Genomic DNA, 16,136 nt, shown 5'->3' on the forward strand with positions numbered 1-16,136 from the left:
TCAACATGGAATATAACCAGTACATTATCTAAGAGAATCCATATGCTTCAAAAATGCAAAAATTATTACATAATGATTAATTATTAGAGAACCACCTTAAAAGGAAGGGTTGTTCCCAGAATTACAAGACTCAAAACACATACACGACTAAAACGAAACCTTCAAAGAAAAAATCACAATTCACTACTGCCCCGCAATGAACTAGGAGGAATAAAAAGGAGGAACACAAAAAGGAGGAATCCTAAATGTTCTTTAGGGCAATCCTGTACATGCTATCCCGTATCCTTCCACTTCCAGTTGTCTGGAGTTTCAACAAAGAGCACCAAAATAAAGCTCACCAGATTGAAAACTTCTGGTCATCAACTCCCATCATGATACACGTTCAAGAAAAACACTATATATCATCAGAAAGAGCAGCAAGATTTAAGAATTCTAATTAAGATGGTAAAAGAGACTGTAATTAAACAAACTAAACTGATTAACTGAGGACTCAAAACTGACTTGCATTATGGATATGACTTTGCATCTACCCCCAACAAAGTATATCCATTCATGGGCAACCTCACCTTTTCCCCATCCATAGAAGAGGATAGCAAATACCATTTGCATCACTGTATGGCTTTCACATAACCTTTGCTTCTTTCTTAACTTCTCACTGACTCAGAGTTTATTTGGTCACTTGTCCCAGAATGAGTATGGAATCCACTAATGGGCATGGATCTCTGAGCAAAATCTAATAGAAGCTTCCGCTGGCTTTCATTTGTGTGTGGCAGACTTGATCGCAGGAGATCAACAGGCATTTCATCACTTATTGCACTCGTTAATTCTGAACCAATAGCCTCTGCACTTGGCTCGTTTTGAGCATAGACTGATTGCAATATAGTTTCATATTTACTCACACAATACTTAGCAAGGATATCAAAAAATTTGTCAAATGATGCCTGCCAGAGGGACCGATTTGACAAGCTACAGGTGCCGGGAGCCTGAGGATCAGATAACAACTTAGTCGCCCGATCAAGTAGAGACTTTAAAATAACAGAGGCCCCATCCCCAGCAGGGCTTCCAAGGGGGCGCAACAGCGGCTGCTCTGTTGTACAAACAACTGCGACTAGACAAGCATTAAGTGCACAAAGATCCATGCCATTGATACAAACAGAAACTGTCTCGGCCAGATTATTAGTAGTCTCAGCTGCTCCCAAATCTGAAGGAAGACTGCCAAACAAAAATCTCAAATGACGGAAAATGCCCATACAAACAATTCGGGTGAGTTCACTACCAGGAAAGAGAAGCTGGAGAAACCTATTGATAAGCTTTCTTCCCTTTGAGAGAGAGACTATTCGTAGAAACACAATGTCATCCTTGGGGCCTAGGGCAACAGTGTGGCCACTGTTGCCAAGTTGATCAACAAGCTGAAGTGATGCAGCCAACTCTTCCAGCAGCATCTCCCGCCGATGCCGTAGCTGGGCCCCACCATCTTGTTGCTGGCTAAATTGCAAGAACCTGTCAATATCATCTATATCAAGAAGTAGGCAAAGGTCATGTTCAATAGTGATTCTAGCTGCAAGCATTGGTTCCTGTTCCAGAGGCTTCTCAGAGACTCCTAGCTCAGAACTTCCAGTACCAGAACCAGAGGGTGGATGGTCAACTTCAAGAAGGGGACGAGGCCTGCGAATGGAAGTCAAGGGAATCCTCCCAAGTACATCAGCCTGTGCACGAGGATGCTGTTCTGCACTGTTACGGCCCTGAGAGGGAAGTTCCTTCAGGTGAAATGGGGAGAAATGGTGCTTTATCCTGGACCCAGCAGATTTTTTAGCAAGACGAGCTTGGTGGTAATAATCCTCGGTATATGGGTCACTGCTATGAGTGGCAGCATGCTGCACTCTAAGAATACTCTCTATCTCATCAGTCGTCATATACTTGGACCTGAATTGCACCAAACCAAACGTCATTCTATTTGTTGGTGCAGGATGGGACTGATAAAGTTGGGATTGCACTCCTGCCAAATGTGCCAAAGATGGTTGAAGTGAAGCATGCAGTCTCTGTTGTTGCTGCTGCTGCGATGAAAATACGCCATTATGGCGAGATAATTGCTGTGGCAATATATTATGTAAGAGGCTGGACTGATCTCCATGTAATAGGCCACTGTGGTTAAGCCAATGGTTTTGTGCCCTGCTATTAAACAGAAGTTCAGGAGAGCTGTACTGGGGGAGATTTCCACCATAGTCCAACCCATGATGTAAACCAGACAGATGAGAGTTAGAGAGGGAAAATGGAGAGAAGTTTGGAGCAGAGAAGGGTGACCCTGATCCACCAGAAAGGGAAGAAATATTCGGGTGCTGTGGTGAAGCTTGCTGAGATCTGCCACCAGGAGGAGGGAAAGATGTGAAATTTGATTTCGATATGAGAACCGGTTCACTTGTGTAATGATGCAGCTGGGGTGGCTGCGGTGGCTGCTGCGGATACGAGGAAGTTCTGTACAGAGGCTTCGATTCACTGAAATGGGTAGAGGAAGGTTGCGGCTGTGATGGCCATCTATTGAGCTCCAGTGCATCTCCTATACAAGGCATTTTCTGATCCAACCAGCTTCCAAGTTCTCCATCTTGAACCCAATCAGTGGCAGATGAACCTGCAAGAAGTAGTGAATCTAGAATGACAAACCCGAAACTACTACTGTAGATGTGTAAGTCCTACCATTACCAAGCTCACATTACTTTCACATCTGACAGCAGACAACCAACCACACCCTCCCCATTCCCAACCAAAAAAAAAACAAGAAGAAGAAGAAGAAAAGCACACAGCACATTTAAAGGCACTAAGGATTAAGAGCCTTTAGGGTAAAAATAAAGCAAAAATCATAGTCAAGTTGAAAGGGGATTGACATGGACTCAGAGCGATTAGGCTTAAGTTACCACTTGCTATAAATGGTTACATTCATTGTAGTTGATGTAATAGGTAAGTAATTGAAGAATGCTTGATTTTAAATCTGAGAGAAAAGTGAGCGCATAGATAATTTGAGAAGGGTACCAGCTTGGCATCACCATTCCACTATAGAAGTTTATTACCATTAACAAAATTGATTCATAAAAACACCACTATAGTCTCCCAATAGAGAACAACAATTATTATACAGGGAAGTATAATATATTACAGGCAGGAAAGGTCACCAAAAGCATTGACAGACACAACTTTTAGGGAAAGAAATACAGTACAGATCTAAGAAATCAAACCATTCTCCCTCACGATGATGAAAAATAGGAGTACTATAATTTAACTTACTTTCTCCTGAAAACGATCCAGAACCTCTATTGCCAAAAACTCTAGGATCTCTTGGCCCCGTGACAACACTGTTTAACTGTGCAACAGGAATAAAATTCAAAACCGACGAAGTAGCTATAATAATTAATAAGCATCCCAAAAACCCATATTTATGGCAGAAAAGATAAACAGCATCAGCTGAGCAACAACATTGACACGGATCAAGTAAACTCTATATTAGGTGTAGCTCAGTTCAATATGTAAACCATAATACAACAGAATGAATGATTCAACTCTGCTTTTAGGCATGTATTAAATGCAATACCAACATACACATAAATAGCGCGAATAATGGAATGAAATGGACAGTACCAGCTCTGCCATAAATGAGCTAAAGGCAAATGGAGGTAACTTGTTCAAGCCATTCTACTTTTCCTATATTGGTTCATTTAGAAAAAGTGGGTCAAGAGGGTTTTTGAAGACTTCGTGATTTGTTTTGATGTTTTAAAGGATGGAAGACATATATTTCATTATTTCTATAATTGCACTGGACCCTGTAAGGTTGATATAAATATCATGATTGGTGTAATTGAGCTAATCTATTGTAACTGATTGTAGTCATTTGGTGCGCTTTTCCAAAGAAAAACAATCTGCGCACCCCTAACTATTAAAATCACACATACTGACATAGATTATTACGTAAATATGTGATGTATTTATCTAATATTTTAAACAATTATATTATAAAGCTAAGTGTATATAAGATATTCAACAAATTGTTTGATCAAGTACTCAGCAAATCAAGTAGAAATACATCAACATCCAATTTGTTACAGATCCAAATCTATTTACTCATTAATAATCCTACTAAAAGGTACAGATAAAAAAAAACTACACCTGCGTGCAGCATACTGCATACATAATCAAGCCAACAAAGTATTAGGACATCCCAAAACAACAGATGTAATTATTACCAATTAACCATCGTAACATAGATTTGAGCCTCCATCATTGAATCATAACATAGGTTGCAATCACAATACTTTAGGGTTGCTCAATGGGCAGTGCCCCAGAGCACAACAACTGGGTTACTCAATTTATAACACAGCTCCAACAGACTAGCGAGTGCTACAGAATCATTACTTATTCATTGCAATCAGCATTATTATAAAAGTTAAGATAAGAAGCTGACCTTTGCATATGTAGCCGCTAGATCATCCACATCAGATAATGATCCGATACCCAAATCCTGAGAACATAGAGGGAAAATGTCAGAGATGCATGCAACTTTATTTACAGTACATGAGTTCATAACTGTCACAAGCCAGTTGACTATTCATAAATTGAGGTTGCCTTCGCAAGTAAGGGTATGAACTCTTTCTACCTCAAGCGTATTCTAACAGCATTGGTTTCTACACAAAAATCATAGAGAAACTACAGAACAACTAGTATGTGAGATTGTTTAATCAAGTTATAACTCGAATGAATAAGTACCGAAAACCATTCTCTAGAATGCTATTTTTCAATATCAAATCCATTGGTTCTTTTCTCAAAATCTAAGCATAATAATCTAAAACCCAAGAAAGCCAATTCTTCATTGAAAAATGTTGCTGAGAACGAGCATGCTTGGCTAGCTCCCAACCTCAAGAGGGTTTCCTATAAAACCATAATATAATTAGGATTCCACACAAAGTGGAGGTGGGCTTGATGATTAAATTACTAGCTTTAGTACAAAGCAGTGGGTTAGAGGTGGGTGAGGAACTGAGGATGGTAAGACTTCCACAGGAAACCATTGATAAAAGAAACAATAATATGAATAGGAAATAATATATGGGTATGTTTAGTTTTGTTCAACAGACTTCTATGCTTCTTGTAATAATCTTGTCTCTCTCTCTCTCTCGTTTAGTTTCCTCCTTTTTCTTTCCTTCACCCATAGCTATCTTTATAGTATAAGTGTATAACTAAAACAAAAGTAACTTATAGATGACTAAAAAAAGGAACTCATAGTCCAAAGTCTATGACCCTACAAGTTCTGACATGTAATGCCCTAGCACTTAGAAAACACTCCTACAACCATAACTTGTTGATAAGACTCCGAAATGGTGTAATTCTGACACTTTTTTCCCTTGTTTAGCCAAAAAAGAAAAGAAAAGAAAATCGTAGGGTTGCAAAACATTTCCTAGAACCTTTCCAACTGATGAAAGGAAAGGTTTAGAACTAATGAATGATGGTCAACATAAATCACAGTAAGCCTGATCATATAGTTTATTATATAATACATGAAAGCAAACAAATCTTACCTCATCTTTATCAAACAAATGGTAATCATCATTATTGATAGATCCGAACACAGGATCATCCCCATCATCATCCAGACCTCCCAAATCAACTTCTTCCACAGCATCTTGCCCAAAAAATGCATACTGTGATGCGTCAAAGAGTGCATCTGCATTGATAAACAAAGATGTGGGCATATAGTACCTTAGAGTTTTCCCATATCAAAACTTAATCATGCAAGCACACACAAGGTACTAGACACAAAAATGAAACAGAATTCATATTCTAAGCTACATCACAAACACAAAATCTAAGTATGTCAACGTATATACAACTCAATTAAGTGATTAACTACCACAAGATCCAAATGCATGAGTAAAAGTGCAGCTCAGTTGACTCTGGAAATTAACATTCTTTCCTTGTAGCACAAAAAACCAAGAAATATGGTTAAAAAGCAAAACAAAATGAACTGATTATTATTCCAAAAAAAAAATGTACTTCATCTCTACCAGATAAGGCCGTGCGTCATTTTGTTATTCAACTTGGTTCGTGTAATGATTCCATAATAGTCGAACATTAGAAATTATCAGTTAGTTCTTTCAACAACAAAAGCTAGAGCCTAGAGACGCACTGCCTACGGCAACAGAGGTAAATTCACACCATATGAAATTAGCTCTTATCTCGATTAAGCAATATTCCAACCATATGAAATTAGCATCAGAAACACAGCTCAAAAACACAAAAACCTAACCAGTATCTGATAAAATTAGTTTGGCTACCAAGGAAAAAACAACAGCAAGGAAAGCAACCGAAAATCTTCAATCTCCTCTTATAATCACTCTTGATTCCTGATAATCACAAAATAACTTAAGAGAATTCAAATCACAGGTCCTCTGCTCTCTCTCGTTCTCTGTACATCCTACTAAACCTCAACAAAACCGATAACAAATTCGAACAACGAATGACCTTTATCCCTAAAAGAGACACAACTTGCAACCCAAAAAACAACAGTGAACTGACCTGATGGACCTCCAGTGAGGTCCTTGAAATCTTTGCTATCAGATCTCTCCATATTTACATAAACCAATCCAGATGATAATCTCTAGATGTAATCAAAAAAACGAAACCAAATCCAAGAAGACTACGCACAGTTTACGCTATGTATGATAAAACCCTAGCGGGAGCGGGAGGTGGAAGGAAGGGACTGGTATGGTGTGTAAACTAGAGGGGGTCGATAGGGTTTGTTTGAAAGGAAACCTCGATATTGAGTTTTTTGGGAGATTTGTAGCGAGAGTCCCACTCCACACCATCAATTATTGGAAATCTGTAAAGTAAAATTCAAACTTTAATAATTTTATTTATTTATTTTGTTCCACTAAGTAACAATATCGTGATTCGTGACTATTTATGTATAAAAAAGCAATATAATACTTTTCTTTTCTATTTTAGGGAATATAATACTTTTCTATAAATTTTAACGAACCTTTTTTTATTTAAATATGATAAATTTTTTTGTAAACTTTAAATATGATAAAGTTAGTTCATGTTGTTACTTTATACTTATAACATAAGATCTAAAAATGACAAAATAAAGGATCTTAAAGATGGTTAATATGGTTTTTTTTTTGTCCGACAAACAAAGGATTACAACTGACTAAGATTAATTACAAAATTATGATCAGGAGGATCAAGACATTATACAACCAAAACTGAAGTTTTCGGAACATGTGTTTGAGAATGCCACCAGACAAAGCTTTGGCAGCGACCCATTTGGCGAGAGAGTCTGCCAAAGTATTTCGACACCTGTGAATTTTGATAATGGACCAAGAATGAAACCTATCAAGCTTGCGTAGGGCCTCAGCAATCAGATACTCAATAGCCCACTCTGCAACCAAATTAGGCTGCTTAATTGCATTAACCACCACTAAAGCATCCCCTTCGATATTAACCTTTTGGACAGATATGAGTCATTACATAGCTCAACGTGTACGAATATTACCTAGGTGTTACCTTCACACACTAGGCAAATCTCAACTCCTCCATGGAGGAGGTGGAATCTTCCTTGTAAGCGAGTTCCAAGTTATTAAAAAATATATATATCTGAAAATGTCGATGTGTTTCATGCGCTTAGTTCTTAATCAATCTACAAAATCAAAGTATTATAACATGAAATGAATCGATATGCTCAAGTGCACAAGGTAAGCAAAACTCAGGAATTTGACCACCAAAAGGTCCAAAACACACCAAGGACAAGGACCGAAGAAAAAAAGTAGAAAATAAGAGAAAATCAACAACAAATTACAAGTACCTTATCTAAGTGCTTCAAGAATTTAAGAGATTATTACATATTGATAAAGATCAGAGAACCTCCTTAAAGGAACTGTTTTCCCCAGAAATACAAGACTCCCAACAGATGCACGACTAGCACTATCCCTTTCCCTTCAAACAAATAATCACAATTGTGAACCGAGAGGAACACAAAAGGAGGAATCCTAATGTTCTTTACGACAACCTGTACATGCTATCCCCTATCCTTCCCACTTCCAGTTTTCTGGAGTTTTCAACAAAGAGCATCAAAATAAAGCTCCCCAGAAAGAAAACTTCTGGTCACCAACTCCCCTCGATAAGTTTCCATCATGATACATGTTTTAGCAATACTATATATTCATCAGAATGAGAATCAACATTTAATAATTCTATTCAAGACAAGTAAGAGAGACGGAGAGAATAAAACAGATTAAACCGAGGCCTTAAAAACTGATTCAGAGTTTATCCGGCCACTTGTCCCAGAATGATTGTTGAATCCGCTAACAGGCATGGATCTCTGAGCAAAATCTAATAGAAGCTTCCGCTGGCTTTCATTTGTGTGCGGCAGACTTGATCGCAGAAGATCCACAGGCATTTCATCACTTATTGCACTAGTTACTTCTGAACCAATAGCCTCTGCACTTGACTGGTTGTCAGCATAGACTGATTGCAAAATAGTTTCATATTTATTCGCACAATACTTAGTAAGGATATTAAAAAATTCGTCAAATGATGCCTGCCAGAGGGCCTGATTGGACAAGCTAAAGGTGCCGGCAGCCTGAGGATCAGATAACAGCTTAGTCGCCCGGTCAAGTAGAGACTTCAAAATAACAGAGGCCCCATCCCCGGCAGGGCTTCCAAGAGGGTGCAACGGCGGCTGCTCTGTTGAACAAACAACTGCGACAAGACAAGCACCAAGTGCACGAAGATCCATGCCATTAATACATGCAGTAACTGTCTTTGCCAAATTATTAGTCTTCTCAGCTGCTCCCATATCCGAAGGAAGACCACCAAACAAAAATCTTAAGTGACGGAAAATGCCCATACAAACAATTCGGGTGAGTTCACTACCAGGAAAGAGAAGCTGCAGAAACCTGGTAATGAGCTTTCTTCCCTTTGGGAGAGAGACTAATCGCAAGAACACAATATCATCCTTGGGGTCCAGGCCAACAGTGTGGCCACTTTTGCCAAGTGGATCAACAAGCTGAAGTGATGCTGCCAACCCTTCCAGCAGCACCTGCCGTCGACGCCGTTGATGGGCCCCACCATCTTGATGCTGGCTAAATTGCAAGAACCGGTCAATGTCATCTATATCGAGAAGTAGGCAAAGGCCATCTTCAATAGTAATTCTAGCTGCAAGCATTGGTTCCTGTTCCAAGGACTTTTCAGAGATTGCTTGCTCAGAACTTCCAGCACCACAACCTGAGGGAGGAGGGTCAACTTCAAGAAGAGCACGAGGCCTGCGAATGGAAGTCAAGGGAATCCTCCCAAGTGCATCAGCATGAGGATTATGTTCAGCACTGTTGCGGCCCCGAGAGGGCAGTTCCTTCAGGTGGGCTGGGGCGAAATGGTGCTTTATCCTGGACCCGGCAGATTTTTTAGCAAGGCGAGCTTGGTGGTAATAATCATCAATATATGCGTCATTGCTATGAGTAGCAGCATGCTGCATTCTAAGAATGCTCTCAATCTCTTCGGCCATCATATACTTGGACCTGAATTGCACCAATGCACTATCACTCTTCTGACTACTAATATCAGAGCCATGAAGAGAAGACCGATGTCTCCCTCGATGAGATGATTTCGGTTTTTGAACCCGGTCAGTCAAACCAACCATCATTCTTTGTGATGGGGCAGAATGAGAATGATATAGTTGGGATTGCATTGCTGCCAAATGTGCCAAAGATGGTTGAAGTGAAGCATGCAGTCTCTGCTGTTGCTGTTGCTGTTGCTGCAATGAAAATAGATGAGATGAAAATAGGGCATTATTGCGAGACAATTGCTGTTGCGATATATTATGCAAGACGCTGGACTGATCTCCATGTAATAGGCCACTGTTGTTAAGCCAATGGCTTTGTGCTCTGCTGTTTAACAAAAGTCCAGGAGAGCTGTACTGGGGAACATTTCCACCATAGTCCAACCCATGATGTAAACCAGAAAGATGAGGGTTAGAGTTGGATAATGGGGAGAAGTTTGGAGCAGAGAAGGGTGACCCTGATACTCCGGAAAGGGAAGAAATATTCACGTGCTGCGGTGAAGCTTGCTGGGATCTGCTACCAGGAGGAGGGAAAGATGTAAAATTTGATTTCAATGCCAGAACTGGTTCACTTGAATAGCGATGCAGCTGTGGTGGCTGCTCTGGATATGAGGAAGTTCTGTACAGGGGCTTCGATTCACTGAAATGAGCAAAGGAAGGTTGTGGCTGTGATGACCATCTCTTGAGCTCCAGAGCATCTTCCAGGCAAGGCATTTGCTGATCCAACCAGCTAACAACTTCTCCATCTTGTGCCCAGTCAGTAGCAGTTGAACCTGAAAGCAGTAGTGAATCTCAGAGAGCGCATACATAAAATTACTACTGCAGATGTGAGTACTACAAAACCTCATATTACTTCTAATCTGACAGCAGACAATCAACCACCCCCTCCCCCACCCAAAAAAAAAAAGAAAATGGAAGAAGATGTGGAAAAAAGAAAAAGGAACCGAAAAGAACACAGCATATTGATGTATGAGACACTAGCATTTCAGGGAGTTCTTCCTCAACTCTACTAGAGTATTAGGGATTCCATTATTCAGAAAGAAAAAATCATAGCCAAGTTGATGGAGGAGGGGGGATTGACATGGACTCCAAGCGATTAGGTGTCAAACTTTGACTATTGAAGATGATAAATGATAACCCACTCATTGCAAGTGTTGTAGTAGGTAAGTAACGATAGATGAATGCTTGATATTAGATGCTACTGAAAAGTTGGAGCATAGATAATTTGAGAAAGATACCAGTTTGCCGTCCACCCTTCCTCCAAAGAACTTCATTATCATTAACAAAATTGATTTACATAAGCACGCTATCATACACCAATAGAGAATAATTATTTATTATAGAGGTTCACTAGGCAAAGAGCTATAATCAAGCAAGTGCTGCATTTCAGAGGGTCATAGGAAAGGCAGCTCAAATACACATAGAAAATACTAACATACAAACTGCAGTAATTTTGCCATAGACCCTTTTCCCCAGTACATCATCATCTAAGGCTCCCAGTAAGATGACAATAAATCAAAACATTCTCCCTCAAAATAATGAAAAACAGGAGTGTAGTAATTTAACTTACTTTCTCTTGAAAAAGATCCAGAACCTCTATCTCCAATAACTCCAGGATTTCTTGGTCCCGTGACAACTCTGTTTAACTGTGCAGCAGGAACAAAATTCAAAACTCACGAAGTAGCTATAATAAGCATCCCAAGAACCTCGAAAATATGGCAGAAAGGATAAAAAGGAAGAAAACAGCATCAGCTGAGCAACCACATCAATGAGACAGACCAAGTAAACTCTATGCTTGGTGTAGCTTATTTCAATATGTAAACCATAATACAACACAATGATTTAACTCTGCACCAACAACAGTTGACGCAAGGGAAAACTAGTACAACGCTTAAAATGCGTGATTTCGAAGCATGCATTAAATGCTAATTTATTAATCATAAAGGGCTAATACAAACTTATACGTAAATACTGCAAATAATGGGTATGAAACGGACATTACCCTGTTCTACTATAAACGAGCTGAAGGTTCGGCTTTCTGCAAAGAACTCAGCAACTGGAGGTAATTTGTTCCAACCATTCTACTTTTCATATCTTGCTTTTTTTTATTGGAAAAAGTGGGTACTTAGAGACTTATTTTGATGTTTGACGGATGGAGGACGTATAGATGTCATTCTATTTATAGGTGCATTGGTCCCTCTAACATTGATGAAAATATCATGCTTGTCTTAATTAAGCTAATCTAACATAAGTGATCGAATTGGGTTGTAACGATTAGAATATATGTGCGTAAAACGTATAAATTGTATGATCAAGTACTTACTTAGTAAATCAAGTTTAAAAACATCAATACCCAATTTCTTACATACCTAAGTAATCAGATCAAAATCTACTTAACTCAATGATAATCCTACTAATAGGTACAGATACAAGATACCAATTAATAACTACCCTTGCATCCAGCATGCATAATCAATCCAACAAAATATTAGGTTGTCCCGAAACAACAGATAGAATTATTACCCAATTAACCTTAGTAACAAAGTTTTGTGAGTCAATCATTGAATCATAACATAGGTTGCAAACAGTTTTACGGGGGTGAAACTTTTGGGTTTCCCCAATGGGCATTGCCCCAAACTACCACCACCAGGTTGCTCAAATTAGAACACAACTCCAACAGAAACCAAGAGATCCCAGCAATTCCGCCACTGACTTGACATAAATTAAAACCTTTATAGATGAAAAGGTATTCAACATCGAATTAATAATCAAATGCAGACTGGCAAAAACTGCAGCATCATCATTAATTCATCGCAAACAGCATTATTATAAAAGTTAAGATAAGAAGCCGACCTTTGCAAATGTAGTTGCCAGATCATCCACATCTGCTAATGATCCAATACAAACACCCTGAGAATATGGAAGAAAAATGTCAGAGATACATGCCAATTTAATTACAGTAAATCAAGTAAATGCTTTAATATGAGTCCATAATTGTCAAAAGGCAGTTGACTATTAAGAAATTGAGGTTTCATAACCAAGTACGAAGATTAACTTCATCCTACCTCAAGTGTATTCTAACAAGCATTGGTCTATACACAAAAATGATGAAAGAAACTATAGAACAACTAGGTATGTGAGGTTGATCAATCAAGTTGTAATTTGAACAAGTACCGACAACCATTCCCCAGAAGGCCAGAATGCTATTTTTCAATATCAAATCCATGGAATTCTGTATTGGGCCTATTGGCCATGTTATCATTTTCAGAGGAGAGACTCCTATAGAAACTGTTTAGAATGAACACCCCATCTCTAGACTTGCACCAGAAAACGGAATCTTCCTTCCCTGTGTCAATGGAAACTTTATAAAACGTCTAAAACATGTGAATTCTTTCCAAATCCCAGTCAAAAGCATTTCGATTGAAAGTGACACTCCATGACTGACGACAATTAAACTGAGTGACACAATCAGCAACACGAGCTTTGTACCTGGCCAACCTAAACCCATAACTATCTTCATTGTATAACTAAAACAAAAGGAACTCATTGTCCAAAGTCTATGCACCCCACAAGTTCTGACATGTAATGCCCTAGCACTTAAGAATACAGAATCTCCTCCTTCAACCATAACTTGTTGATATACTCCAAATGGCAGTCTATTTTGACCCAATTTTTCTTCCTCATTTAGGAAAAACATGAAAATCGCAGGGTTGCAAACATTTTTCAAGAACTTCACTTAGAATCAAGCCCATAGCTGATGATAAATCTAGAACAACTAATGAATGATGGTCAACATAAATCACGGTAACCTTGACCATATGGTTTATTATATATTATACATAAAAGCGCACAAATCTTACCTCATCTTTATTGAACAAATGGTACTCATCGTCATTGACGGATCCAAATACAGGATCATCAGCATCATTATCCAGACCTCCCAAATCAACCTCTTCCACAGTATTTTTCCCAAAGAACGCATACTGTGAAGCATCAAAGAGAGCATCTGCATTGATCAATGAAGATGCGGGTATTTAGTAAGTTTAGGGTTTTCCCATATCAAAACACAATCATGGTCACATACGCAACTGTTAACTGTAATAGACATAAAAATGAAACAGGATTCATGCTCTAAGTTTCATTCAAAAAAAAATGCTCTAAAGTCTAAGCTAAGATACATCAGTGTACAGCATTATATGCCAGACAAACACCAACTCAAAATCTAAGTATGTCAATGTATATACAACACAATTAACTTATACATACAACTCAATTAACCTGCAGTCTTCCACCAAAATCAAAATGCAGCTCAATTGACACCAAAATGAACTTTTTTCCCTTGACGCACAAAGATATTTTATTAAAGAGCAGAAAGATAGTGCAGAGACAATCAGACAACTACAAAAAAAGGCAAGAAATATGACAAGACAACAAAACAAAATGCTCTGATTATTCCAAAAACAAGCCAAATGGCCTTCCTCCCTGCCAAATTAGACTATGCATCATTTCTTGATTCTACGAAGTTCATGTAATGATTCCACAATGGTCAAAACATTAGAAGTTATCAGTTGGTTCTTTGAATAACATAAGCTAGCGATGCACTGCTTACAGCGAAAGGGGGTTCACACACAAGAAAATCAGCGAAGAACGTGCTCCTGCCAACCAAAATCAGCTCTGATCTCTATTAAACAATATTCCAACGTAGGAAATTAACATACGAAACACAACCCAAAAACCAATTTAAACCTAACCTAGTATCTAGTAAAATTTGCCTGGCTGTGAAGGGAGATAGAGAGAAAAGACAACAGAAAGGAAAGCAGTCGAAAATCTTGAATCTCATCTTATAGTCACTCTCGATTCCTGACAACCAAAAAAACCCCTCAAGAGAAGCCAGATTACTTTTCTTTTGCTCTCTCTTTCTCTCATTCTCTCTGTATCAAACTTGACCTAAACGAAACCGATCATAAATTCGAACAATGAAGGACCTCTATCCCCAAAAGAAAAACACTTCAAACGCAAGAAAGGGTGAGCTGACCTGATGAGCTTTCAGTGACGTCCGTCATAACTTTGCTATCAGATCTCGCCATGTTTACATAACCAACCGAAGAAGAGAAAAGCTCTAGATGTAATAAAAGGAACGAAATCGAAGAAGGCTACGTACGGGTGACGCTAGATATGATAAAACCCTAGCGGGAGCAGAGGATTGGGTGATTCTAGGGTTAGCGTTAAAGGAGCTGGAAGGAAGGGAATGGCATGGCGTGTAAACTTGAGGGGGGTTGTTGGGGTTTGTTTGGGGAGAAAGAAGATTGGAAGGAAACCTCTCCCACACGGAGAGAGAGGGATATGGAGTTTTGTGCAGGAAGACCGACTTTTTATTAAAACATCGATAGATCACTAACCATGGATTGGACACATGGGCACATACACGGCATATGGACGCAATATCAGAACCTAAAATAAAAATAAAAATAAAATTTAGCCCATAATTTATTTTTGTTACATATTTTTTGTGAAATAATTTATGTTTACGTTATTACATAATTTAGCCCATAATTTTTGTTACATATTTTTTGTGCAATCATTTGTATTTTATAATAAAAAATGATTACATAATCTGCAATCAATCTGTTATGAAAATATTTACATCCTTTTTTACTTCACAAACACTCTTTATTTTTTATTTAGCTTATGTTCATCTGCATTTCGTTTTATTTAACAAATATTTTAGGATGGTTGTAATGACATTTTTTATTCACTCATCCATCTCGGGAATGGTTCAAGCCCAAAAACTTTCAACAGCCCATTTAACTATTACATAAATGTTAACATGTTAACTTAATGGTTGATTTTTTATGTTTTTTTGGGATCTTGAGACTCTGGAATTTCTTAGAGTTTAGAGTTCCTTAGAGTATGGAATTTGCATCCAACTACTTAGAAGGTGTGTCATATTACTCTGTGATGTTGTTTTTCTATGCCAAAGTACTCTATCAAATTATTTATATGTAATAATTTAAGAATATGTGGAATTATTGAGTACCTCCATCCTTCTATATTGGCTTCAATAATCCACCCATACTATTGGTTGAATGACCCAACACTCTCTAACTACATCTTGTGAGTTGTGGTGGTGGGTGAGGGGTTGTGAAGTGCTTTATATGGACAAGTTCTTTCTTAACTAAACGCGTTTTAAAGTGGTTCTTGAGTTGAGATGGCCCAAGGTCTATAATATTATGTTGATGGGCTGGGCTTTTCATTATTCTAACCTGAAAAAAAAAATCATGATTCATTTTATGGTTCAACATGTGAAATATAAATGGATAAATATAGTTTTTTAAAAAAAAATTTAGTTAGGTAAACTGGTAATCATCAAAGAGAGAAGCTTTTGGTGGTTGTCTCACCCATATCAAAACCCCAAACATCAGACATCAGACATCAGACTGCTAACATAATCATTCCAATATAAGCCAAATTTTTGTTCTCTCTTTATTTGACATTTCATCTTGGTAAATGTAATGGCCAAAAATTGGCTTCACCCACCTCTCGC

At 38.2% G+C, this 16,136-nt stretch overlaps 2 protein-coding genes across 3 annotated transcripts; both read right to left on the reverse strand.

Annotated features, from left to right (window-relative positions):
• Positions 1 to 8,066, reverse strand: LOC120016977 (protein PAT1 homolog 1-like). Of its 2 annotated transcripts, none has more exons than XM_038870000.1 (5): positions 7,937 to 8,066; positions 5,556 to 5,792; positions 4,448 to 4,504; positions 3,277 to 3,352; positions 1 to 2,626 (listed from the first exon to the last, which is right to left on the reverse strand). In XM_038870000.1, exons 2-5 carry the CDS (start codon positions 5,727 to 5,729, stop codon positions 645 to 647), a joined length of 2,289 nt encoding a protein of 762 aa, XP_038725928.1. In that variant the 5' UTR covers positions 5,730 to 5,792; positions 7,937 to 8,066; the 3' UTR covers positions 1 to 644. The 2 variants fall into 2 exon arrangements, with proteins under 2 accessions (XP_038725928.1, XP_038725927.1); XM_038869999.1 differs by lacking the exon at positions 7,937 to 8,066 and adding an exon at positions 6,553 to 6,831 and having other exon boundaries at positions 5,556 to 5,701.
• Positions 7,810 to 14,955, reverse strand: LOC120016976 (protein PAT1 homolog 1-like). The gene is made up of 5 exons (XM_038869998.1): positions 14,628 to 14,955; positions 13,453 to 13,598; positions 12,446 to 12,502; positions 11,163 to 11,238; positions 7,810 to 10,365 (listed from the first exon to the last, which is right to left on the reverse strand). The coding sequence occupies exons 1-5, from the start codon at positions 14,677 to 14,679 to the stop codon at positions 8,270 to 8,272; spliced, it is 2,427 nt and encodes an 808-aa protein (XP_038725926.1). The 5' UTR covers positions 14,680 to 14,955; the 3' UTR covers positions 7,810 to 8,269.
• Positions 14,956 to 16,136: the final 1,181 nt, after the last annotated feature.

The sequence above is a fragment of the Tripterygium wilfordii genome, chromosome 15 (genome assembly GCF_013401445.1).
Source record: "Tripterygium wilfordii isolate XIE 37 chromosome 15, ASM1340144v1, whole genome shotgun sequence".
Taxonomy (NCBI): Eukaryota; Viridiplantae; Streptophyta; class Magnoliopsida; order Celastrales; family Celastraceae; genus Tripterygium; species Tripterygium wilfordii.